Source organism: Homarus americanus, unplaced genomic scaffold (genome assembly GCF_018991925.1).
Source record: "Homarus americanus isolate GMGI-L3 unplaced genomic scaffold, GMGI_Hamer_2.0 scaffold34921, whole genome shotgun sequence".
Lineage (NCBI taxonomy): Eukaryota > Metazoa > Arthropoda > Malacostraca > Decapoda > Nephropidae > Homarus > Homarus americanus.
The window spans coordinates 23,205,346-23,232,607 of record NW_024741901.1 but is presented as its reverse complement, the minus strand read 5'-3'; the positions used below and the strand labels follow the sequence as shown (position 1 = coordinate 23,232,607).

The window sequence follows — 27,262 nt, the reverse complement described above, 5'->3', positions numbered from 1 at the left end:
AAGTTAGTAACATCCTGCAGTCTGCCAGCAATATGACTGCATCTCTTGTGTACTCACCTTCCATACTCACTGCACATTATTGAGTTACTGCTAACACCCTTCTTACACACAGCAAATGACCACTTTCTCTCACACTAATGACCATTACCTTTGGTTTTGCCTCCATTTACTTTCATATCCTTTGACTCCATTCTAGCCGACCATTTCTTAACTTTTTCTTACTACCTCTTTAATACTATCTACTGTATATATGCAGTACAGTACTTGCATGAGTACCTAATGGAGAAATATCAATTAAGGTCATGTAATAAAGTACAGTATAATGAAATTAAGGATTTTAAGTATACTGTGTTTTTATTTTAAACATTTATTTTATTAAATACAAGTGAGGTATTGCACAGCTCGCCAGTGAAATCCTATCCACCATCCCCCTCCTTTCAGTCAATGTTGCAATACACATCATTCATTGATATACTTCACTGTGTTCCATGTACAGTTCTTTAGTCAGAGTCCAGCCTCTTTCTCCTCCATATCTTGCACTTCTCATTCGTGGAATTTCATTCATTTTAAATCTTCCTTTATACCTGTACAGTACTGTATTTACAACGTCTACACAAGGAAGGCAAGCACCTACACATTATCACAAGTACATTAAATATCTTTTCTTATCCATGGTTTACCAGGAAAACTTAACTCATTTATTAGCCTCTGTCAATTATGCAGAAGTACAGCATTACCCTTCAGGGAGGATTCAATAAGTACAATATACCATAACTTCCTTAATCTATCACACCTGAAAAAGTAATGTCTAACTTGCATAACTACAATATGCATCACAGTACATACAGTATTATACTGAAATACTTTATAAATGTGCCAAATATAAATAAAATCTGTTTAACAACAGTCTCTGTTTATGGAAATTCCATGAAAGAAAAATGGCTGCCAAAATAATAATCTGAATTAGCACTCTATCAATGTGTCAACATAATCAAATTCATACAGATGTTACCACATTGATAATGTCTTGGCGATTTCAAAGATAAAAAAAAAGACGCACTTTCCCACTGTAAATCTGAAGAAAACACCTGCCCTTTATCAGAGTTGTTAAGAAATTTACTTGAGTACACTTTTACCAACTACAGCTTCTGGAAATTAAAAGACAGAAAATTGGCTTCCAAATAGCTACAGGGTACTATTTGTAATCTGATAAAAAATTGTGTTGACATGCCTCAAAGAACTGTACATGTACTACTGTACTGAATAGTGCTTAACACCTGTACATTATATTGCCATAATCAAATTTGTTAAACAGTTAACACAATGAAATTTACAGCAAATCTGGCATAAAAAACCTGCCTAGAAAATCCCAGGTTTTGTCGGTTCTGATACAGAGACTTAGTACTGTACAGGTACAGGGTTTCCAAAATATGACAGATTAATAAACTTTCAGTACTGTACAGGTATTTGTAAAAGTTTAACATTGCAAATGGCAATGACTATGAAGCCAGGAGTATAACATAAACTCTTCTGTACCACATGCAGGTAAGTTAAAAATCAGTTGATGACAATGGAGAACTAATGGTAAAGGGTCGAGTTATCAGAACCTAATACAGGGGGTCTGCGGGTTACGAACGGGTTTTGTTCCTGAGGACGTTCGTAAGTCGGATTTGTATGTAAGTTGGAACACATGCTATATACATACCATACTTACAGAACAATGTTTAAAATCCCACTATATCATAGCCTAAGTCCTTATAAACATCTAAAATCAATTAATTTAAGACAAAAGAAGAAATACATTGACAAAATACAGTAAATGAAAGTAAAAACTAAGTCATCAGGTAAATAAAATACAGTACTACTGTAAATTTCAAGTTTAACTCCGTTCTTATCGGCGGGCGTTCATAAGTTGGACGTTCATAAGTCGGGGACTTCCTGTGCAGCACAATGAGAGAAATTATACAAATACCGGATTATTAGGTTTTACGTACCACATGTTTAGGGTAGTAAAAAAGCTATGTTATCTGCAGGACTGACTGTCATTGATGGGGAAAAAAATGTATATAAATAACTAGATAGAACAGATTTAAGCAGATAGGAAAGAGAGAATTACAGGTACAATACAAGTAAAGATATTAAAGATGAACAAGGAGTTCTTGTGGGAGGTAATGCTTGCATAAATCAGATCTATAAAAATGTTAGGCGTTTCTATGGACGGACATTACTGAGAAAATCTCATCTTCAAAGCAATGGTAGTACAGTAAGTGTGAAAGGAGATTAGTTATGTATGCAATATTTAGTTATCTACAGCTAAAAATGGTTCATGACTTATCTGGGGAGTATTGTGGCAATTATTAAGAATATAAGGCCTGACGGGAAATGCAAAGGGGATCTATAATGCTGTAATATAAGGGGTATGAAAATATCTCTGATATACTGACATGTTATGGAAGATCATACATCGGTCATCACTAGACTCAATAACATTATTTTAATGAGTCTATAACATTATTTTAATGAGTCTTGGGCACATATAAGTTTATACTGTGGAGGAGGGGGATGAAAACAAAATGCTTCACATAAAGTAGATAAAACAAGATAAACTATAACTATACAAAGACAGAATTCGCCCAAGAATACTGTGCAGGGTACAGAAAATGTCCACATTTGTTTGAAAGTATAAATATCCCTAAAGAAATATTGTACAGTAACTACTTTATAACACTTAGTGACAACCATCTTATCCAAAAGTCGAAAAGAATCATAATCTCAGAATAAAATAACTATGGACGTCAGGATATGGACTATCCTCCAAAAGTCAAAATTATTTCTTTGTGGATAAATTTATGCTCTACTTGCACATAAATTAATATTATAAGCTATCTGAGGTCTAAGTAAAATACTGTACAGTACGGTACTGTATTTCAATAAGATACTAACATCTTCAGTAAGTTACATGAGAAAAATACAAAATAAAAATTACAGTATGTAACTCTTCAGTTAGACATCTTTTATGATATTTCCAACACTGCAGGATGGTAATACTGTAACCAGGTGAGAAGTATTGGTTTAGCCTGGGGCACTGGCAGTTGGTGGCCATCACAGTAGAATAATGCCTTACCAACCACACCTGGCCATTGGATCAAACCTTGCACTCATAACCTGGAAGACCTGAGCAACTACCAGATGATCCATGGAGCCCCAAATTCATTGTTATTCAAGAAAATAAAAAAAGTCTTAACTTCCAGTTTAAGACTAAAGAGAGCATTTATATAATGATGTGAACATAAAGAAAAGTTTCAATCTGTGAAAGTAATTTCTATGGGTTGTTAAGGGTTGCATATCATGAGTAGAACTTTGCCATGATGTCAGGGTTTACATAGCAAGTTACCAATTTACATTGGTTTTATTTGTGTTGTTTCAGTAAAATGCTGTTAAAAAACAAGGGAAATTTTTTTTTATACAGGAATTCTGAACTATAATAGGTTACATTCTTTGAAAGCCCTTCAGTTATCGAATACTGTACTGTACCTGTATTTGGGAAGCAATTAATAAATGCAAAAAATAGGGTTTGGTGGCTGATAAAAAAAATATATACTGTACACAATTACCAAAACATTATTTTAGGAATTATACCAATAAAAAAAAAAAGATAAAAAACACAGGTATATACAGTTGGTACACTGCCTTATGTTAGGGTTTTCCCCTGCCTGCTCCTGATGCTTGATTATCTCAAGTTTGGTTTCAAGCAACACAGGCTTGTGGGGTCTCTTGGCAAGGGGTAGGAAGGGGGGAACAGAGGAATCACCACTACATTTGGATGCCAGTGTGTACAAATTCACGAAAGGAATGCAGCTGGATAAAGAGAGAACACTTTACTTGCAGTGAACACAAAGGATGTGGGATGACAGCAGATGCCTTGAGCGAGAGCACATTCTTGCGCATATAATGGAGAAAAATGGCTGCCCAGCTGACTCCCAGGCCACAACTGACACACAATTTAAATTTTTGTCTGGACCAACATTCATAGAAGCAAATGTCATCTTCAGATAGCAAGGTGAGATGTAAGAATCGAGCATTCAGATAAGCAAATATTTGGATAAAGATTATTTGTATAGCGAGGGATACCTGTACATCATTAAGTTGTGCCTGTCCAATAAAACATAATTTTTGCCATAGTGAGCATTAAAAAAATTCAAACTGTGTACAGTACTGTATTATACCTCTGTACCCAAAATGTCAAGTGGCAATGTTGTTGATAGTGGAGCGTTTGAAGCTGCACTCCGTTAAAGAATTTGCTTCAGTTTTTCAAAAGACCCTTTAAATGTGAATGGTAAATATTCTGCAAGTACAGTACTGTAATCCTGCAATTACACCTGCCAAGGTGTACATAATCTCAGTTTTACTTTGGCAAGTACAATACAGTATCCATGTTCACTTAAATGTCTATTTATGCATCTGATTTGTGTTCTGTATTAAATTGTTGAATTTTTGTCAAAAATTTTCTTAAATTAAATTTAAATGAGGTTAAGGGGTCCAAAAATTTGGCCTGAGAATCCATTCTGCAATCTTACCACTAACTGTATGAAAAAAAAAACAAGTGTCAAAACTTCTAGAACACATCTCCAACATTTATCAGTGACTTGCTGCAACGACCAATGTTTCTCTTAAAATGAAACTCATTACCAGAATTACCAGTAACAGGGTACACAATACCAGGAAGTTGAAAGTCAATTGGGCAACTTACTCATACAGTACATCTGGAGTGTCTAATCATAACTGAAGGAAAACCGTAAAACCTACTACCTGTAGTGCATAAGACAGCTTCCGTGAGTTTATTTAGGCCCTAAACTCTGACCAATGAAGTCACACCTCACATTGCTTGGCACAGTTAAGTCTCATACTTTCCAGACAGGTCTTAAACAATGTTCAATTCCTTAATGAGAATCCCCTGGATCATCTAATAAAAACAAGGTTTTGAGAAAAAGGATCATAAACTTTGAGTTTAAGAGATCCACTTACTCAAAGTGCCCTCTATGCATACACTGTACAGACATCTAGTAGGCTGCCCTTACTTGTTTAATCCCCAGTAGCATTTAAAACACTAACGTTTTCATTAAATAAATTAACAGGGGTCATGAAGGACATGTATTTTACATTAATTATTTGAAATGAAACCTCCTCAAACTTGTGATAAGCTGAGTGCAGTACTCTTTAGCTTTAAGCATTTTTCTTTAAATTAAAGGTTTGTGGTCTAAAAAAATGGAGTTCTACTCTGAAATACTGTATCTACAGTTCTGAACAAAAGTCCTGTCGCCTCTCCTGCTGCTTCACGAACTCCAAGATTCAGACTCTTGAACCTGAAGCAATAGACACTGATGCGTTATCCAGATGATTTGGATTCATGAATCTGAATCTCGGGGTTTGTGGACCAACAGGACTTTTGTTTGTGACTGTACTTTAGGGGCACTTTGGCTTAGTCCTGATCACAGGTGAAGTGAATGATACAAAAGTCTCTAGAAAGTGAATTTATAGTAAATTGCAAGGAAAGAGGATATCAGTAATAATACTTCTAAAGAATGGGTTTGCAAGTCAAGAAAGTATTACACATACCTTGATACATTCTTAGAAAAAAAAAAAGAGAAGAGCAACTTGATATTTTTGACTGCCAGAAAACTCTTTATTAATATGTATTGATATTTGGCTCATACAGTACACCTGCACCTGCACAATGGGGACACTAAAGCCAGTAATTTTTTTTTTTTTAGCTCAGAGAGGACTCCCTACTCAAGGGGTTAAAAAACCTGTCCTTTTTAGCATTCACAATACTGATGATGGCCAAGTGAGCATAGGGAAACGTGGCACACTAGTAAAGATTTAGGCAAGTGCAGATTTCACTTACTGTATATAACTCCATGCCTTTTCAGCTGGACTGTATGACCCTTTTCTATTGCGCATATTATTGTGTGAACTGTTTCATTTTGTCACTTTAAAGAAGTGACTTCAGTTATTCTAGCAATGATCTAAGCATCCCTGGGATAAGTATGGTAAGCCCTAACATCACAACAATTATATTTTCTTATGATTTGCAACAAACACAAATTTGAAATTATGATGGAAATGAACAACAGGAGCACCCTATGTTTAGCAAATATCAAACTGCTATCTGCTTTGTTTGTTTTCATAATGACACTTCAATCTTTATGTTTGAGTGACTACAGTCCTGTACAGTACATACTGTACAGTATTTCCCTAATTGTCAGTGTCACCCTACATTATTCAACACTTAAGTTCCATGATAATTGTAATCATGAGTTAAATAATTTAACACTCATCTTTTATTGTTCCACATTACAAAACACAATAATATTATACACATTTCTATGAGTTCTTCAACATATTTTTTAACATTAAATACATGGGCTAATCCTTTAAAATAATCAAAAGTTGTTGGAATGTCATATCTTCTTAACATACGGTACTATTTTACACATACATACGAGTAAACTTTTCTTCAGAACTTTGGGACTAACTTCCAGCATACTTTGTGCTGAGAATATAGTGGGCTCTACATCTTGTGTATTTTGATCGACGTAAGAAAGTTACGAGCTCTGTGCCGTGCTAAGTGGTTAATCACCTGACAGTGCTAGAGACGACAACGTTTAGCTGGGACATCCACCTCCTCCTCCTCCTTCTTCTCCGTGCTGGACCTGCAACACAGAGAGAGCAGCATAAACAGCTGGCCATGCTTACCAATGTAGGGAGCTCAAGTTTCTGTCATGGCTGAGTTTGGAAGTAGTACAGCTAAAAACAAAAAAAAAATTCACAATTCAAAAATGGCTGAAGGGAGAGGCAGCATTTGTTCTAAATTCCAGCCACCCTAAACCATCGCAGGTTAAGGCTTCCTAGATAAAATAAAGGAAAATGTACATTGTAAATTTTTTAAATCCCTGTACCCAATAATTGAATTTATGTATAACTTATTTTTTTAAAGAAGAATACCGCACATTGCACAAAGAATATATTGTACCTGGTTTACCATGCAATATATATATATATATATATATATATATATATATATATATATATATATATATATATATATATATATATATATATATATATATATATATATATATATATATATATATATATATATATATATGAAAAATGCTGTACATGGCAAGATAAAAGTTCCAGTATTTTCTTTAAGAAATGAACAAATATGGTTAAAGTATATTTAAAATGTTTTGACAAATAATTTAAAAGATATGTGTTGTTTTTAAATACACTTTTTTGATCAAATTCTAGGTTAGATATATCAATGCATGCTCTGTACAGGCTTTCAAAGTCTGCCCCTGTTAATTTATGCTTTCCATTCATCTAGCACTGCTCAGCAACAAACCGCTAAGAAGAATATACATCAACTAATGGTACTTTTCAAAGAAACTCCAATGAAGTTAATCTCATTCTCTTCTAATTCATTCAGAAGATATGACATTACAATTCAACTGATGATAGCATTTTCAAAGGAAACACCAAAGAAATGATCTTACACTCTTAGTACACCATTAGAAGGTAGACATTACATATCAGGTGTTGTGTAACTCAATGCAGAAATGTTGTGAAGTATACATGATGCAAATGTCTTAATGTGTGTTAAGTCTCTTACCAATTTGCCAGCATTTTAAGAAGACTTAAACTGAAAAGTTATTTTGAATGTTGATAGCAATTATCCTTGTCATTTAAAATTTGCTAAGAATTGGTAAACTGTACTAGTGTAAGTCCCACAGCAAAACTATATTTGCCATATCAATGTACATTTCTAATATCACAGAATCTTTTAACAGTTAAGAGAGTGGAATGACAAACAAATATTTAAACTTATCCATTCTTGTGAGCCCCTTCCTCTACTGGTGCAGTGCAGTGTGGCTGGAATTAGGCACAACACAGCTTCCTTTTTTTTGTCATTAATAATAAATGTTGTAACAATTGTACAGTACAGGTATTTTGTTATGGCGTTCCCCTTAACAAAAACCTAAGTCAATCTGCATGACCCCTCATCATTCCATACATCCCAGCATCACACATCAGCACACTCAAGTCTCACAAGAGAAGAGAAGCAATGTTTCCAGACTTCATCAAGAAGATAACATGACATATCAGCTTTCTTTTCCTTGTGACAGTGTTCATGTGCCGAGTGTGAATTTGTAGTTATCATACAACTTAATGTTGATTCCTGTATACACAAACCAAACAATGGCATGTTTAATACAGAAGTGTTAAAAAATAAATTGAAATGCCTGGGTACAGTATTCATTATCTATTATTTCAATAAAAATTTAGCTTCACAATCTAGCAAATATATTTTTGTCATTATCATAATATACTTACTTGAAAAAGATTACCGGTACTTTATGAGCAACATTAGTGTTGTTTGGTACTGAGTCACTATCCCCAAACTGTTATATCCTGATCTATAATAAAATGCAAAACTAATAAAAACTAGTGAATATTTGGATCGTACTCTTGTTGACTTCATACATAATTAAAAGATTATAGCTTAAAATAAAAAACTTTTCCTGCCTAATACATGGCAATACAAACTTTGAAAGACAGAAGAAAACTGCCAAAGAATAACTCTTTAGTTGTTCTTTGCTGCTGTTGTCTTTAATATATGGTGTATAAAACATATGGCTTCTCTTGCTTGTTTAACAGGACATTATTCCATATTTAGTTACCAATGAAAAACTTTTGAATCTATAATAGTGTGTTTTAAGATTATTTATAGTAATCTGATGAGTCACACTTCAGAGGAAATGTGCACCAATGCCACAAAAAGTTAAATTCAGTGTCAGGTGCTTTTAGCTATAAAAAAATTACTTGCACTGCTCTGTACTGTATTCAGAAATAAATAAATAAATATATATATATATATATATATATATTATATATTTTCATTAAACACAAACAGAACAAAAACTAGAGCAAAATAAATAACACAATAAAAACTAGAGCAAAATAAATACTCTACCTATTAGATGCTTGCTGAACATTTATCTTTTATCATCAAAAGCTACTTTACATGCATCAATGCCCCTTAACTGTGACAATAATCAGAGGTAGATTTAGCCTTTGTATGTTGGATGATTATCAACGGTAATGCAAAATGTGTCAAGCAATCATCTCACCGGATGTAGAAAAATGTTTCACATGCCTCTTTGTCCTTGTGTATTGTTCTAAATAAAAATAATAACGAAAAAATAAAGTGGATTTAGCCAGTGTTGTATTAGTGATGTCTATAGCGAGACACCCTTACATAAATGGGGGTAAATCCTTGTCCCCTCTTGGTTTCACCCAGAGGAAATTTGAAAAAGCAAGTGTATATGAAACAGTCATTAACTTACCATTGTTATCAGAGAAAAAATTTCCATTTCATACCAATGTACCCAAATGAATTATGATATTCCTACAGTATACTGTACAGTACTATGTAAATTACAAGTCATGGTTAGAATGTCTAAGTCCTTCACTTTCTCATGCAGGTACAGTGAACTATTAACAGCCTTGCATAAAGGCTACCTATCTAATTTGACATTCTACGGTAGAATTAAATATTATTGTGTCCAAAAAAATGAAATAATATAATTTTCAATTGCAGAGTCTTCAGATAAGAAAACTTTTATAATTGTTGTATTATTTCAATGGTATAATGACCTCATTCTAAAACAGAGTTAATCTACACGCATAAACATATCTGATCACATACACCCAAGTACATAAGGTCATCTCATATTTTTCTTCCTTTCCATATCAATCATAAGGGCTCACAAACATTATAAGGTTCAACAAAATTACATACATATACATAATAATTAACAAATACTCTGGCTAAAATAAAAAAAAATCCCTGTATACAGTACTAATATTTAGGATGAACTTAAAAAAAAACAGCTGCATTAAATTTCATCTACATCCCACACACTCATATCTCACTCAGCAATAACCCTTAGAACACGGCTTCTTTATAGACCTCAATGTTCTGGAGAAAATATTGAAAAAAAAAATTTCCTTTCAGAACAGTACTTTAACAGTTGCACATGAGAACACACAGTACTTCATGAGGAAACTCAACACCTCCAGAGAGCAATGTATGCTCTGGGTGAATGAGAGATGGCTGCCTCCAGTTCTCATTTACAACACAGCCTGCAAATTTATGTTTACTCTGCCTTGGTCCCTCTTTCTCTCTCATTTTTGTGTGAGTTGGTCAGCACTTCAGGTTCATAATGACTGGAAAAAGGCCTGCAAGTGCTAAAGCTGCAAATGTGACAAACGTGTCAAGCTAATCTAAGTGTTGAGGTAGGCGAGCACCATGTGGACGTGGTTCGAGCAGTATATGTACTTGGGTATGTCGACTACTAGTACAGTATTAGTATTTGTTAATACTTGTCACGTTATTACAATACAAATTTTTATTTGTATTTATGAAATAATGTTTACCATTTACATTATCATTAGCAATACCCCAATGAAGCCTTCATATGCAATATTGCATCAAAGATAAGATGTATTGCTGTCAGGAACACAACTCCTAATATACTGTATAATGGTATAATGACCTTTTTTAACACAGATTCAATTAATACTCACTTTTCCAAGAATGCATCCTGACTGATAAGCAATGTATTAGTCACCCTCATCATCGTTTTACAGCCATTTTCCACGCTTGCGTGGGTTATGAGTGTACAGCATTCATATACCATATTTTCACACTGAAAACTCATGATTCTCAATTAAAGGCAGAATTATAATATGCTTGACCTATATAAAGCTTCCAACTGGTAAAGCTTATCAATCTATTGTTAAATATATCTTCAATGGACAAGACTTTCTGTGGCTGGTGTAAATAAATTACATTCATGTGGGAGCCACAATTTACAAAGGACAAATGACTAAAAGTTCCTTTGAATGCATCATGAAAATCTCAAATATAAAACTATAATTAAGTAATTCAACACTCAAGATATTAATATTCATGTATTCTGAAAATAATTTAAACTTTTCAGCTGTTTGGTGTGTGTACTCATCAAAATTTTCAAGATGATATAAGGCCATTCCTCTGGGAGATAAACTTGGAAATGTTGATTACTGAAATTTGCCTTGATACAGATATTTGTCATACTGAAGACGAATACCAGACTGTGATGAAACAAACTCACAGAGGTGGGCTGGTGACAAATATTGGGTGTTATTAAGTTACATATGGTAACATCACAGAAGATACCCTGTATTTGGAATATTGCACATCTTAAAAAGAATCATTAATTTCATATATAAAAAGATAAATTATGTTGCGTAGAACAAGTAACCAGAGGTCCTCCTAATGCCACTTAATAAAAATTTTTCAATGTACATTTCAGTACAGTAGAAAAACCTGAAATACAAACATGGCTAGAGCAGAATTATGTAATACGTAATGGGACTATCGTATACCTATCTGGACAGGATGAATTATGCAGAAACATTTTCCCTGCCGCCATCCACAGCCACTAACATTTCATGCCTACTTCACAACTTTTAAACCCTTGAAGATATAGTAATTTATCCAAACCTTGTATATAATTCTATTCATACAGTACATTCACTTCTGCATATTGTCACATACATTAAATATATTCCAGAAACCAGAGTCGAATTGTACCTCTCACCCCCCCAAAAAATGGTCCAATTTCATGTATGATCTTGTCTTAAGATGCAAAGACACACACACACAGTCAAGCAATGGCATATGTATATGTATAAAATTTAGTTGAGTTATCTTCAAAGGTTAAAACTTTATGGAGTGGGAATAAAACATAATGGACACAGACAATGCCTCCAAATAATAGGTCCTGTTCAGACTACTACCATTATTTGTAAGTTTATAATCACTGGAAAACCTCGACTTATTGCACCATTAAAATTGGAATATTTTTTTATAAACCCTATCAGTCCGTGTTAATGATATCTACCACCACTCAGGGATACTTTACCCCTATGACTGTATTAGTAGATATTTTATTCATAATAATTCTTCTGGTTTGAGTTATGAGGAATGTTTTGGAAGGTAAGTCAGTATTGTTAGAAGACTGGGGTCAGGTTAGGGAGACATGGGTTATGGAGAGCAATTTGATGAGAGCAATGAAGTTAGGAGGAGGTTAAAGTGAAGTTGGCCTAATTGAAAGAAAAAACTTTGTAATGATGGGAACGGAATTTTCTGATACAACTAGTACTGTAATCATTAATATGCTACATAATAATATGATGATGATGATTACTGTTCTACTCAATTATATAAAACCTGATCAAATCTTTAATGACTGGCATCATGCACAGGTATGTTTCTTCTGAATTCACAACTGATAAAGGTTAGCTCTTATGGACATAAAAATACAGTATACTTTAAAGTAATGCAACCTAACCTATCTTAACATAACCAATACCTTTAAACACTCCATTATTATCAATTGGGGCACAGAGACTGAGTCCAGTAATAGTGGGTTTCTTTCCTGATATATTTATTTAATAAACCATTCTTGAGCATTAAAGCTACCAAAAAAAAGATATTCCACTTAATTTTATAAGGGACAATTAGCATTTATGATAAATTAAATTAAAATCTTTCCTCTGCTCCCACATCTAGCTCAAGAACAATCCAAGGAAATGAAGACTTTAACAAAGGGGGAAATATGAATTACCAAAGGCAGCTGTACACAGTGTCAAGTTTCCTTTGTTTAGTGGGAAAATCTGTTATAACTATGATTAATACATGAAACATAGTACAGTATTATATTAAGATTATTTTCACTCTTGCAAGCCTTCTCTTGTTATGGTGCAGGTTGGTTGAAATAAGAGGCAGTCACAGGCCATCTGCTTATTTGCTGTCATTTGTTTCTTTTTTTTTCAGTTGACCTTATCTGAATAAGTTATGGCAAGGAAAACTATGTTCAAGTCAATTTAATGAGGAAAAAAATCTTACGGGATCATTTCAGGGTTCAAAGGCGATATGACCCCAATTTCTGGGCCTGTAAACACAGTACTATCAATGCCCTCTACACACACATACACACACACACACATACAGAAACCTCCAAAAATAGAATTGGGCCACTTTTGACTCCCCGACAAAACCTTTACAATTTTCAAAAGGTATTTTATCAAGATATTTTCATATTGTGTGAGTGGATTCCATAAGTCTGCTGGTCTGTTAAAGCAGTATGGATACACAACACTAAACCTACAGTACAAAAAAAGGGGGGGGGGAAGGGTTAGTATGTATAGCACTGCACTTGGCATCCTTCATTTACCCAACTGTAATATTATAGGTAACCTTTCAAAGCTGAGTGGAGTGGACTGGGTTTGTCCAAGGCATAAACCAGTGACCCTCAAGACAGGAGAAGAATGCTTTTTATACTCATACATTGCACCTCTCACACTATTCAGTCACAATAAATGCAATATGACCATCAACTGCATAGTGGCATCACTCAACAACTAGTGCATACCTATATATCTGATTAGAAACTACTGTACAATACTTGTCTATTTGTTTATCTGCCAGAAGACCCATTCTTACACTTTTATATCCATCCATCTACTCTATTGCACATTAGATACAGGTTTCCTTTTTTCTGCTACAAAGTTTTTAGTTCACTATGACTTGATTTAGGGAAATTTCTAAGTGCCTTCATATTTTAATATTTCACTAGAGTAAAATGTCATCATGCAGATTTCAGGTGCTTGAAATAAAAAGCAATTCCATCTTGAGTGACTACTTCATTATGTTATCTCTTCCCGTGAATGGTCAACAGAACAGTACATACCGAGTGCTGAAAACCTACAATTCAGGCACCCCTTCTAGCTAGTGACATATTCTGGGTTGGGGGGAAATCATTGACATAAACTGGTAGACAGCAATGAAGATACGTATTAGCAACAGAGTATGCAGATATTAATAAAAAAAAACAGAAGAGAAAAAAAGTAGATAAAAAAAGATGAAAAACTTGGATAAAACCAAACAAGTAAAAAAGTATAAGTTGGAATAGTAAATGGCTATAAAACTGCGAAAGATGAAAAATAAAGCCAAATCTGGAAGGGAATAAAGAACCAAGTATAAAATAATTGGAAGAGGTAAAAAAGTCACAAATTAAATAATATAGTAAAATGCAACAGGAACAATATAAGAAGGTAATGTAGAAATAATAATATTTCAATAAACAAAGAAGAAAAAGGAGAAAAAAGACAAATTGAACAAAACAAAAGGAATGTCACGAAGCTGGGAACAGAAGACAATAAAAATGACTAACATTAGTGTAGGCTGTCACTATATTTGTGCAGTGGACTTCACCTTGCACTGTTTACTAAAATTATTCATGGGACGACCTGTACACCTTTGAGACACTGTTAAAAAAAATATATATTGTACTCTACATTCGCAAACTATTTGTCTTCAGGTGAAGTTTCCCTCGACACACAATTATAAAAAAAAGGGGGGGGATGACTTCTACAAATAGATCTTTATTCTCTATGCTATTATTTGTTCTATTTTTAGCATTAGAAAATTTCACTTGAGAGATGATACATAGCACTTGTATTAGGGGAGGGGATTACAATACATGCCCTTCTATCTCTGGGGTTTTACAGTTCCCCAAGCAACACAAAAGACTATTTAGTTCTGAAGCACACATTCCCTGATTAGGCTCAGCTTGAAGTATATTCTATATTTATCACCACATAGGGACATTTTTTGTTCATTTTCAGCATGCAACCCTCAGTTTAAGTATATGTAGCTGGGATTATAATTCGTTTTACAAATACAGATTAAAATAGTGGGATAGATAATAATACTGTGTCCTAATATACCTACAAGTTCAAGCTATATTACTCCTTGCTATGAAGATATTAAATTTCTCTTCACCCCAAAGATACTGATGAGGAGGGGTGCATGGTTAAAACTTTGAATATAACATAGTACACAATCATCCCATTGAACAGTGGTGTAACAAATCCCCATTTAAGCTGGACTGAACAAATTTCACCTCACAATACTTTTACAACAAAACCAACTAAATGGGAATGCTTTACACTAATGATGAAGTGTCTTATAGAAAAAATTATGGCACAAATATCATGCCAGCCTATATTCACTACCTTACACAGGTAATACAATAGTAATTACAGACCATTGAGTGTATATATAAATAGAAAAATAAATTTCCTTATCAGATTACACTTATAAAGAGCCTTGACATCTTTAACTAGCTACCCTACATAGGAATATAGCAATACATTGCCTCTTATAAATAGTATGAAATGTTGTACCATTTACAACTAAAGCTGTATCATCTTCCAAAGCCCTGACTGTTCTTAGTACAAATTAAGTATATAAAATCAAGAATCTTATCAAAAGTATTTACATAATGAGAACAGATGGAAATAAAAGAAATAATAACTATTATTAGTACAGACGTTGGCACCAAGTATGGCACAACAACAGTCACACGACTTTGTCAAAATCTGGAAACATGCTGAAAACTTGTAAACAAATTAGCAATCGACTAATATAATACGACTTATGAAACAATAATTATGTGACAGATTAAAATCATAATCATGACACTCACACTCTTCAAGTACTCCAATGCCTATTCTGACCAAAACCCAGTCATCCAGAATCTTCATTATCTGCAATAATAAACTGCTGATGTGTGCACTGCCTATGTCTATCCTTTTGTTAAAATGTATTTACACCAAAAAGAATATCCTTCAGACTTGCCTCATAATAAACATTCAGTTAAACTGGGTCTTGGACTTAATGGAATTTGATTAGTGCGTTAGGAGCATTTTACACATTGGCAGAACTCCTTTTATTTTGATTATAGAGATCCATAGCACAAAATGCATCGCAACACTTTGTCCAGCAGCAAAATCCACTTAGAGCCAATGGCCTAATGGCTGACCATCCTCAAACGTGAGGGACAACCACGTTTACTATTCTTTCTTGTTCTTTGGAATGGAATGGGGCTTATCATAACAGAAAATAAAACCTAGAGCTACACTATTACCTCAACATACATCACATCAAACTTTACTGTACTTCAAAGTAAACTTACATCAGCTTTGTAAGTTAACCAATACACATCAGAGCACAGCAAACAGTGACTTCTGATTGGCCCACTGTATATACATTGCACATCTCTCAGTATACACATAAACTCGGAGCATGCTGACTACTGAATCACACTGCAACACAAATGCATCTGGTAACTTTACTTACCTCAATTAATTTTGACTTAAAAAAAAAATCATTCATAAAGGCCATGAAGTTATCATGCTAAAATAAATAACAGCTATGAAATTCAAAGTGTCTTAGAAACTGGTAGTGCCCTGTCATGATTCTAAGGGCCTGAAAATGCCCATTGTCCTGTTAACTGGGACACCTGGAAGTTAGCCAAAGTTAGATACCATAACAGAGATGGGGGCTTAAGTAGAAAGTATGAAGGATTAAAAAGCCCTCCCTTATGTAGTAAATTTTTCTGTATTAGCTTGATCTTCAAAATTGGGATACAAGGATACAATACCTTTTCTCAGGCCCTGGATACTGTCTGTTCATGAATCATAATATTGCCAATTGTATGTGTGCGCATGCTTGTGTGGTGTGTGTGTGTGTGTGTGTCATACTAAATAGGGATAACTGTGAAATAGGGATGTTCTATTTTTTCAAAAAAATTCAAACTGGGCTGTATACAGGGATGATCTTATAGATAATAATACAAACTACAACCGATTAACCTCAATACAGGTACTACCCTAGCCTAATTAAGCTTACCTAAATTAGGAATACTTTGGTTATAGTACAGTACTAAACAACATCTTAAGTGATACAGCAAAGTTTACCATATATGAACTATTTTCCATTACATTAGTTATACTGTAGTAAATATTATCCCTATTTAGCAAAACTTTCCATTGCATTTTAAGGACTATTCAGACAAGTACCAAATAACATCAATTATTTTTTTGAAAGAGAAGGGGAAAGAAAAAACCTATTTACTGTAAAGCATATCCTTGGGAATAAGTCAAAACTTGCTTTTTCTGTGCTGTCTTTTCATTCATTCAACTCAGCTGTACAGCCAATCTATCTAATAAGTTAAAACTCTCTAGACTGAACATTTTGTACTTTAATCTTGAAAAAAAAAAGTTTGAAAAGAGCATTATGACAAATTTTAATATGTCTGCATTAAGATGTGGCATTGAGGCACATAGGTGTACTGGACTCATTTCTTTGGGGGGGCCTGTGACTCATTTGTCCCCCCAAAAATGGCCTCTGCCCAAAAACTTAAAGCCTAATATACGTAAGCTATTGTGACTTACGGTTCCCCCACCAAAAAATGCGTCTTTCTCCTACAAGGGTCTGGCAAATACTGATGCTACTGGGAGCTACAGCTCTCTTAGCAGCATAAATACTGCATAATGAATATCATGAACAGATAACTCAATTAGACACCATAGAAAATACGTGAAAGAAAATCAGCCAAAAGGCTAACCTGCAAATTTTGAAAATACAGGTAGAAAATATTCACTGATGAGCAGCCAGGTACATAAATTAATTAGCTCAGAAAGGAACAGCCGCAAATTAACGAAATAAATGTTTTATGTGAAGTGGGGCAAACTGAAACCATTTGTTTATTTTTACCTTAGGCTTGCCCAATAAATTGTGTTCTACCCCCCCCCCCCCCAAAAAAATCTGCTTGTTCAAATATGGGGAGGGGGGCACTGCTCCCACCAGACCCTCCGGCTCGTACACCTATGCCGAGGCAGAATGTGTGGTAAGACACCTTGAAAGAATTACAGAGTGAATGAAGTCAAGTGCATGTTGTTTCTAAGTCTTAATAACACACTTCAAAATGTCTTAGAGGCCGTATAAGAAAGATCAGAGAAAATGAAAATCCAGACCCTCAGTCACACCATTGTCATAATGTATTTCCATGTCTCTCAGCTAGAACTGTACAGAAATATCTTATGTCCTTTACAAGCTTTAAGATTTTGTTTTTCAAGATTACTGTATGGTGTGTTGAGATTATTAATAAGCATTACAGAATTTTAATGAATTAAAATCTGTGAAATGTGCAAGAAGCACAAGACCTTGAAAATATACTTAAGGGCAAGAAGTGCAGCTGATATTGAAACTACTTGTACAATTACGGTAGTTATCATTAAATACGTTGCTAATTATCATAAGCTTAGGCTGTAGATTTTTACTGAGCCTAACAATGATGTTTATATAATAATTACTCCTTCCCCATTAACATATGCATATTAGGTATACCGGTACCCAAGACTAGTGTAACAACTCAAAACTTGAACCTATGATAGGAATAACTAGCTGTAGTGGTGGTAATTCTACCATTATTACTAGTGTACAGGTACTGTACTTGTAAAAATAATAACAGCAAATATAATATATTAATAATAATGATCATAATAATAGTACTGTACCTACAATAATAATAATAATAATAATAATAATAATAAAATGTAATAAAATAATGGAATAATAATAACATTAAAGCAATTTAACCTCTCCAACTCACCCCACCGAGACTTAATGATGCTCCAGAGAAGCTACTGTGCCAGTGACCAATGAGCTCACGTGTGCTGTACTAATAGGCTGAAGTGTGAACCAAAATATAGTAAACTGTGTAATCTGTACTCACCATCCACAGCAGGAGTATTTAAGAGAAACAGATGGATAAACTGGTACTGTACTGTGCTGTGGGTATAATAAAGATGCCTTCATCCAGAATGTACCTAGACAGCATAATTACAAAATAAATAATATTGGGTAATTTTTTATGAAATCTGAGTCAGTTGGAAGGTGGCAGCTAGATGTAAATGCCAACAATATACAGTATAAATTTTTTCTATTACTGTACTGTAAATCCAATCTTTGAAAATTTTGCTATGGGAATCTTGAGTTTAATGTCCATTAGATGCCGAGTGTGTTTATCATCTGATATGTCGAACATTTCACTGTGATATTTTGCTTAGTTATCTGGCAAATACAGCACAGCTTAAAGTGAGCCAACTGTGTGGTGGTACAGTAGGGTCAGGCTATATCGCGACTTTATTTTACTATTTTTTTATATAGCAGCTACCAAAATTATTGACATTTTCCTATATATAGCAATAATTTGTTTCATTTCACGAGGGAAATATGGGAAGGAAATATTTCAAATGTACTGCCATGGCAAACAAATGCATTATTTGCTCACCAGAGGCGCCACCGTGGCTGCTCACTCACGCATTCACGCTCGCCCGCTTAGTCTTTCTGATTGAGTGACGAGAAAGCAGCCGACTCTGCTGCAGATTACGACTTCTAAGGCGAGTGTAAATTGGTTGCTAGTGATGTGAAAAGTGAAGTGAAGATAATGGAAAGCTTAATGGAAAAGTTTTAATACTGTAACTAATATTTTGGGTTTGTTCGTTTATGATTGTTAAGTGAGGGTGGCAGTGTGTCGTCTGTTTTTCTCAGAAAGGCGTGTCGGCAGCCGACTCTGCTCCAGATTACGACTTCTAAAGCGAGTGTAAATGGGTTGCTAGTGATGTGAAAAGTGAAGTGAAGAAACTGGAAAGCTTACATGGAAAAGATTTAATACTGCAACTAATATTTTTGGTGTTCGTTTATGTAGGTGTGGGATTGTCAAGTGAGGGTTGCAGTGTGGGGTCTACTGCCGAGTCTGGTGTTCCCAGGATGGTGCGTCAGCTGCCGAGTCTGGTGTTCTTTGATATTGATACTGATATTGAAATAGCCTGTTGTTCCCGAGTCTAGTGTTCATTGGTGCTTTAGTTAGTAAGAAAATGAACTCATTTAGTCAAGTTCAGTCACTTTTTTTGGCCTCCAGAACCTAACCCTATTTTCCCCATTGATTACATGTAATTATATATCGCGATTTAGCATATAGCGAACATTGTTGGACCCCATCTGGGGATATATCCCGACCCTACTGTACATCACCCACTGTTTTACTGCAGGAATTTTTCAAAAGTAATTAAAACATTTGTTTATATCTGACAACAGCAGATGCCTAAATTTAGCCTTTTACAAAGGTTTTGTTTATGTACTGGACAGCATCGTCTTGAAAAAATCAACCTCATGCTTATCCGTTTCCAACATTTGAAAGATACTCAACACAAGGTGCTTGTGTACAAAATCCTGATTCACATGACAAACACAAGCAAGAAATGTTCAACTATATAACTGCTATCACCCCCCCCCCTCCCGTCCCCTCCCCAAAAAAGAAGGGGCAAGAAAATTTTCTTAGGAGAAGGGGTGGGGGGCACACTTCACAGTTCATATAGGCCCATAAGTGAGACTAAACTAATGTTGTAGCTTGTGAATTAGAGAGGCTCTATTGTAATAATAATAATAATAAATAAAAAAGCATAATACCGTACTTAAAAATAATATAACTTGTAAAAATAATAGAGCGGAGTAGCCTCACATTTACAGTGCACTTAGGGATGGCCCTAAACTTATGCTAAACATGCCTGTTTCAGCCAAAAGTACACCACCATTGCTAGGGACTAACTCTTTTAAAGTACAAGTGCCAAATTCGGATTAACTTTTATGTTGTGTAAAATTAGCTCCAGATGTATGTACGGGTATCCCTGGCTTTATGAACGGGTTAAGGTTCCTTGAAAACCATTTGTAAGAAGAATTTTTGTATCTCAAATAACATTAGGGAAAAATAGGGTTTGGTTCCCCAGTGACAAGAAAACCCCAATATTATACCTAAAAAAATGAAACATGTACGTAGGTTCACATATTACAAAAAAACCCACCTTATTACTGTAAATTAGTACCTAACTACTGAAATATAGTACAATAATTGACCACAAACAACCAAAAAAACCTCCTACATAACTACTGTACTGTAATATAAAAAAAATAAAATTAAATATAAATTTGGTACATTACCTTAAGGGACCATGTTCGTATGAGCAAGAATAGCTTTCGTATAATGAGAAAGAGGTGTACAAATTTCCAAATCTTGAACATTGGTAAAGCGAGGGATACCTGTCTGTATGTATGCATGTATATAGTAAAAAAAGGATACAATTAAGTCTTAATATACCGAGAGTACTGTACTCGACTACACAAGACATTATTTACCAAAATGCTTTATTTTTGGTGTTACTGGCTCTAATGGCATCATTAAGCACATAAACGAATCAGCCAGAACTTTTACTTTTGCAGAAATAATACACATAATACGAACAGTATAAAGAAGAGCAAGAAACTGACAGCCAACTTAGTGCTGAGTAGATGTATCACAAACACTAAGAAACAACCCCTGTACTGGAAATAAACTAAGGAGCGTCAGAAATTCCCTTTGCTGTTCACTTTAGAAATAGTCAAGTAGTTTTTTCTTGCATACCTGCAGAGAAAATATTTACATAAAAAAAAGGGCAAGTGCTCTTTAATAAACAAGTGTCCATCAACCTATCAATTAGACGAATGAATACAATACAGCACTACATAAAAGTGTCATATTATAAGAACTCTACTAAGAAATTTAGATTAAGTTTATATTATGTCAAGTGTACTGTACTTAACAAGCCATGACTGTATTAGGGGACTGCACCCACTCCTCCGAATTATGCATTTCATATAATAGAATATTATACACCCTGAAGTTGAGGCAGATAGGGGAAACAAAGGGATCAGCAGGACCGACCCATCAAACAAACATCAAATAAGGAATTCTGATAATGAATACAACCTCATTATGAAGATCAAGGGGACTAAATTGTCAAAATGCTGCTCAAGATCTCATTAATTTAGGAATATTCAAGAAGAACCCCTTAACCCTTCTTTAACCATGGCACAATACAAACATGCTGCTGGGTGTGAGCTACATGTTCCATTATTTTCGTTTTCTAATATTGTGGTTGGAAGTCCTACATATAATGCCCAGTTCCCACTCCGTAAAAGTGGGTAGGTAATAGGAAGGGCAGCCATCCATAAAACTTCCTTCAAATCTGCCCCATGACAACTGTGACATCATGCCATCAGAAAATCACTGTTGACCCATGCAGGTGTGAGAAATACCGATAAAACAGTGGTAATAAAACATTAATAATAAAAAACTAGTTGTAGGTGAATTTAGGGTCCACTTCCCCAGTGATTGGGGTCATTCCCCCAGGTATCATTGTGGTAATATTCACCACACAGCAGGATCCACAAAGATGAACGGAGTTGTGACAGCCACTTTTAAGACCATCTTCTGTTAATAGTTTACAGTCAATATAAGTACTGTACTGTATTGTAGTTTGTTTGTGACAATGCATGTCTCATATGAAGTTATTGTTTGGCCTGAGTAGTCAAGAAGCATGGAATGGGTTTATTTAAGTTTGAAGCTTCATTATCTTGACCCACTTCAGATCCTAATATTAATGCAGACTAATTCAAATAAAATTTGGTCTTTGTTAGGAAACTTATATAATGCAGCACATATATGCAAATTCTTAAGTACTATGGGTTCTACATTCTTTTACAGTAGCATATACAGTACTTCTCCAAGTCTTCATACAATTGTCCCTCATTAGGGAATTTAGAAATAACAAAAACTGTGGGTATGATCTTGAAATCCTATTTTCTGGCAGTCCATAGTCTGGCTGCTCTTGTAATACAAGATGCTCGACTGAGATCTTGGCCTTTTCACCATACCTCTCACCATATTAGCCAAGGTTGATATGTTAATCCATTTTAGGTTTAAGAGACCCTTCCCTACCCATCGTTCTCATTGGCAGAAACAAAGAGGAAATATTGTCCTATGGAGATTAGAGGTCTAAGAGTCGTGTCTGTCCAATCAACACACTGCACCAAAACTACAGTCTGTCATCTCTGATTTCCAGGTCAATCCACCATTTTGAAACCTAGCTCCAGCTGATGAAGCCAAGAAACTAAGGGAGGAGGGAAGGTGCCCAAGCAGCCTGGCTATAAGCTCTGCCAGAAAAGAATACTGAAGATTATATCTCAACATTTGGAATAAGCTCTTTAGCTGAGCAGCTCTCATTTACAATTTTTACACTCATTCTTACTACCTTTCCCTTTGTACAGGGAACTGCACACATTCTCTGCCATTCCTTTGGTACTCTTCCCTCTGTCATATATAACCTGTGCATTTCCATCTCATTCTTGCTTACAACCAGTCTCATATTCTGTTCTTGTTTTCCACTCCATTTGCTTGTATCCACACATCTTAACTACAATGTCTAAAACTGCACTCTGATATTGTTCCCATTCTTTAAAACCCCCTTTATTCCCCTCCCTCATTTACAAGTGCCTAAAGTGGACTCAATCACGTCATAATATTTTCACCTACATTGTCTTGTCCTCAGCTGGTCAACTTTTATCATCCTCTTCCCACTTATCTGAATCTCTTTCCTCTTTAACCTTCCAATCACTAATAATCTCCCTTCTGCCACGTAATGATCAGACACTGTGTGGGACCCCTAGCAGTACATCCATAATGACAAACTTACATTTCATTCTTTATTCCACTTACACATAGTCTTAACAACCCTCCATCTTTCCCATTATTCTACCTTCACTTTTATACTCATAAACTTCTTGCCTTTCAACTCTCTCATCACCTCCTAAAAATCTCATTCCTAGTTCTCTATATTTCCCCACAGTTCCCTCCAAGTTCTCATCACCAGCACTTTCAATCAGATTCTCCATTACGATCACAGTAACTTTTTGTACTCTAAGCTTTAAGTGCATTTATTCAAGTCTAATTAAAACTTCTCTCTTCCCTCATTGATCTTCTCATTCACTGGTATACAAGTATTTACTATAACCCTCCTTCCTCTCGTTAAGTTTTTTGAAGGTAGTGTTATCTCACCCCCTTATGGTAGAGAACAAAGACAAGTTGTACAAGCATAACCCAAGCCCATGAGAACAGAATTTATGCTTTTCACTTGTCACTTCGAGAATGATTAACTGACACATGAATGGTAAAACAAATTTATATCCTTATTTAAAAAACTATTGTGATCCATATGATAATAAACCTGCTTTTAACCAGGAACCTCTTCTTCAGGGTGCAATATAGTGACGGGGCTGAGATCTCCCTCATATAAAAAGTACATTGGTAACACCTTAACGACTACACTTTTTTTACCTAGGTAAATATGACATTAATTCTTGTGTAAAAAAGAGAAAGAAAAAAGTCTTACTAAGGCTAACTTTAAAATACGGTATTTGGTATAGACCATAAATTAACCTTGACTTTATGCATCCCTCAAACACACTCTGCAATATCAAAAGAACCAACTTGCTGTATATATTAATTTTACTTGTATGTAAAGTGGATCTTGATAATAGCTGAAAAAAAAATCTATGATACACTTGTTCCTACAACTATAGGGAACAAGAATGGGCTAACTGGTGATGCCATTCTGATTGCCAAAATGGCAGAACGAAGTTTCATACCTTGAAGAAGGTAAATACTGTGCATTATAAAATACTATGAATGATTATGCAAAAATACTGAATAAATACAGAAAATGCTATGCAATCTATGCCATTCATCTTTCATATATTTAAAATTCTTAAAAGTCTTCCTTTGGTTTCTTGTATTTAAGAAATGTTGGATGCCCAGTTGTCAATTTACACTATACACACACTCTTATATATTACCTTACCTCCTACCTATCCATCCAGCCATTCATTCTTAAAATTATGTTCACTCAGTCACACTCAAATATTTTCAAGAGTACTCACATCTGCAAGCATCCACACATGGAGCTCTATCCAATAAATGACAAATATGATGTTAAATAAGCCCTAAGTTTAAAGTCAAGAGATTCTTCCTAATGTTATAACTGATAGTTACTGAAGTCTACACACACACTGCATTTGGTAGGAATATCATAATTATATATATTAGAGCACAATACAGTACAAAACTTCCACATGCACCCAAGACTCCTGGCACAGAAAGAAACATTATAAATTGTGGCACTTAAGAATTTGGATGTTTTGTGTACACTACGTGGCAAGCCAAACAATCTTTTCATCCCCTCAGTTAAAAATTTTTTGAGACAATTTCTGACAATGATGCTTCACACATTACAGGTCGAAAGTGACGGGCCGTGAACGGTACCTAGGCTCGTCCCATTACAGTAGGCTACACACAATGCTCAGTAAAATTGATATCCCATATATTTGTGCCATTTCATCAGATATAGAGTAGATTTTCTGAAGGGGATTCTGTTACAATTCCAATATCATTAATAAATTTTCTCAAATTAAAAGGCCAAATTATACCTCAAGCCGAATCTCTCTTCTTCCACCGGCACATACTGGAACACAGCATACTTCAACTTTCTCAATGACCTTAACTATTTGATTCATTGTGGGATAAAATTTCTTAATGTCATTTATGCTAGTTCATGTTAATAAAAGAAAAGAAAGAAAAAAAAAAATCTTTCATACCATCAATAAAATCAATACTTTACATGAATTATCAACCTAGCTGGTGGCATCACTAGTGTACCCGTAAGCAGAATCAGACATCCTCCTACGCATGAAAATATCGATAAAAGAGAGCACCTCCTCCCAAACTAAGCACAACAAAGGCAACACACAGGGAAATTGGTCGCATTATTAACCTCTTTCTATCTTGCCAATGCTCATTGACTCGCTGCTTTTCCACCATGGCTTTGACTTTAGCTGCAGTCGCTGCTGTTCGTTCCCGTCGTTTTCGTCGTCGAACATCATTTTCACTGCACCTAAAACAATGAAAATTACAAGTTTTTCTGATACTGCAGAAAAATTAACATAAATGTTGATATTATTAAAAATTGGTAAAAAAAGTTTAGTACAGAAGAACACATAAAATGGGGGTAATGCAGCATTCACTGGTTCCACACCTGCAACATCTACCTAATAAAAGTTGATAAAAAACCCTCACCATTTCAACTATCTCTGCAAATGTTATGTGGTTAGTTTCTTCTGTCATATAAAGTAATAATAAAAAGATTTCTGAGATATATGCTACACTATGGTACTTTCTCCTTGACTTTAACTTCAAAATTTAGGATTACTGAATACATTTAAGAACATTTAGGTAAGAAAAGAAATCTCATGAAACTGTGGTTGGAAGATTGGTACACAAGCTGAGTTTCTATTGATGAAGCACATGTAGCACCAGTGTGAAAAGAAAGGAGACATAAGTGAGTGGTTAGAGACAACTATGCATGTGTACAGTATAATTTCACCACAAATCTTCAGTATACAGTAGTGCACAAGATATGAGTGAGAATAGCTGAGGGTATAACAATGATTTAAAATTTTAGTGGCACATGAAGGAGTGTGTTACTACTGTATGACGATGATATAGTAATACTGGGAGGCCCTGTTAATATGTGAGTTCAGCCTTATGTGATCAAGCATGTAAGAACAAGTTCTGAGTCAGTCACACCGCACTACAGTACTAGGTGCCACTGATACTACTCAGCTGATGGTAGTGGTGCATAGTGGACTCTTTATAATTTGTGTTAAGGTTTACTGTTGCACATTAGTGTTGAGTACAGTACTGTAAATCTATACACTACATACAGTATTGCTAACTGGATTGTATTGTTCACCTCACACACACACAATGTACAGGCACATTGAGCTTACGTAAGATGAACACTGGTACTGGCATCCCCTCCAAGCACAATTGATATTTTATATACACAATACATATGTATTGCTGTACTATTTTCAATGCAAACTTACCATTAATTAAGATAATGAAATATAAATCTGTACACTACATATTGGTAACTGGAGTTTTTGGTTCATTTAAATGTGTAGTGTACAGCCACACTTGGCTTATGTGAGGTACTGTACACATGATAATAGTCCCTGTATTTATAACAAAGATAACTAAAAATTTAAATTTCTTTGTTCATTTTTATCAAAATATGTTTGGTAATTGTGTTTTTCTTTTACTGTATTTATATGTGCATTGGTGGCAAGGGGACTGGAGGCAGTAGACCTAGAGTATATTTTCTACATGTAAATTGGTACTGATTTTACTATACTGGACTGAACTGTACTTGATTTTGCATTATGCAAATTTTATTTAAACACAACCCTCATATATGAGGACTCCCAGTACAGTACTGGATAAGTTCATTCTAATGATAAATTTGGATT

General features: G+C 34.7%; 1 protein-coding gene across 3 annotated transcripts in view; it reads right to left on the bottom strand.

Annotated features, from left to right (window-relative positions):
• Positions 1 to 351: 351 nt before the first annotated feature.
• The window catches only part of LOC121876195 (tyrosine-protein phosphatase non-receptor type 2-like), a 45,059-nt gene continuing 18,148 nt past the window's right edge, over positions 352 to 27,262 (bottom strand). The window contains exons 9-11 of one of the 3 annotated variants that reach the window (XR_006090724.1): positions 25,726 to 25,845; positions 10,654 to 10,775; positions 352 to 6,713 (exon numbers count right to left, since the gene is read on the bottom strand). Coding sequence is in view for 2 of the 3 variants with exons in the window: in XM_042381160.1 (XP_042237094.1) it covers positions 25,635 to 25,845 (211 nt within the window). In the remaining variant the exon portion in view is untranslated. Of the gene's footprint in view, positions 6,714 to 10,653; positions 10,776 to 19,875; positions 25,846 to 27,262 lie in introns of those variants that run through there. The other 2 variants (XM_042381161.1, XM_042381160.1) reach the window with 2 other exon arrangements.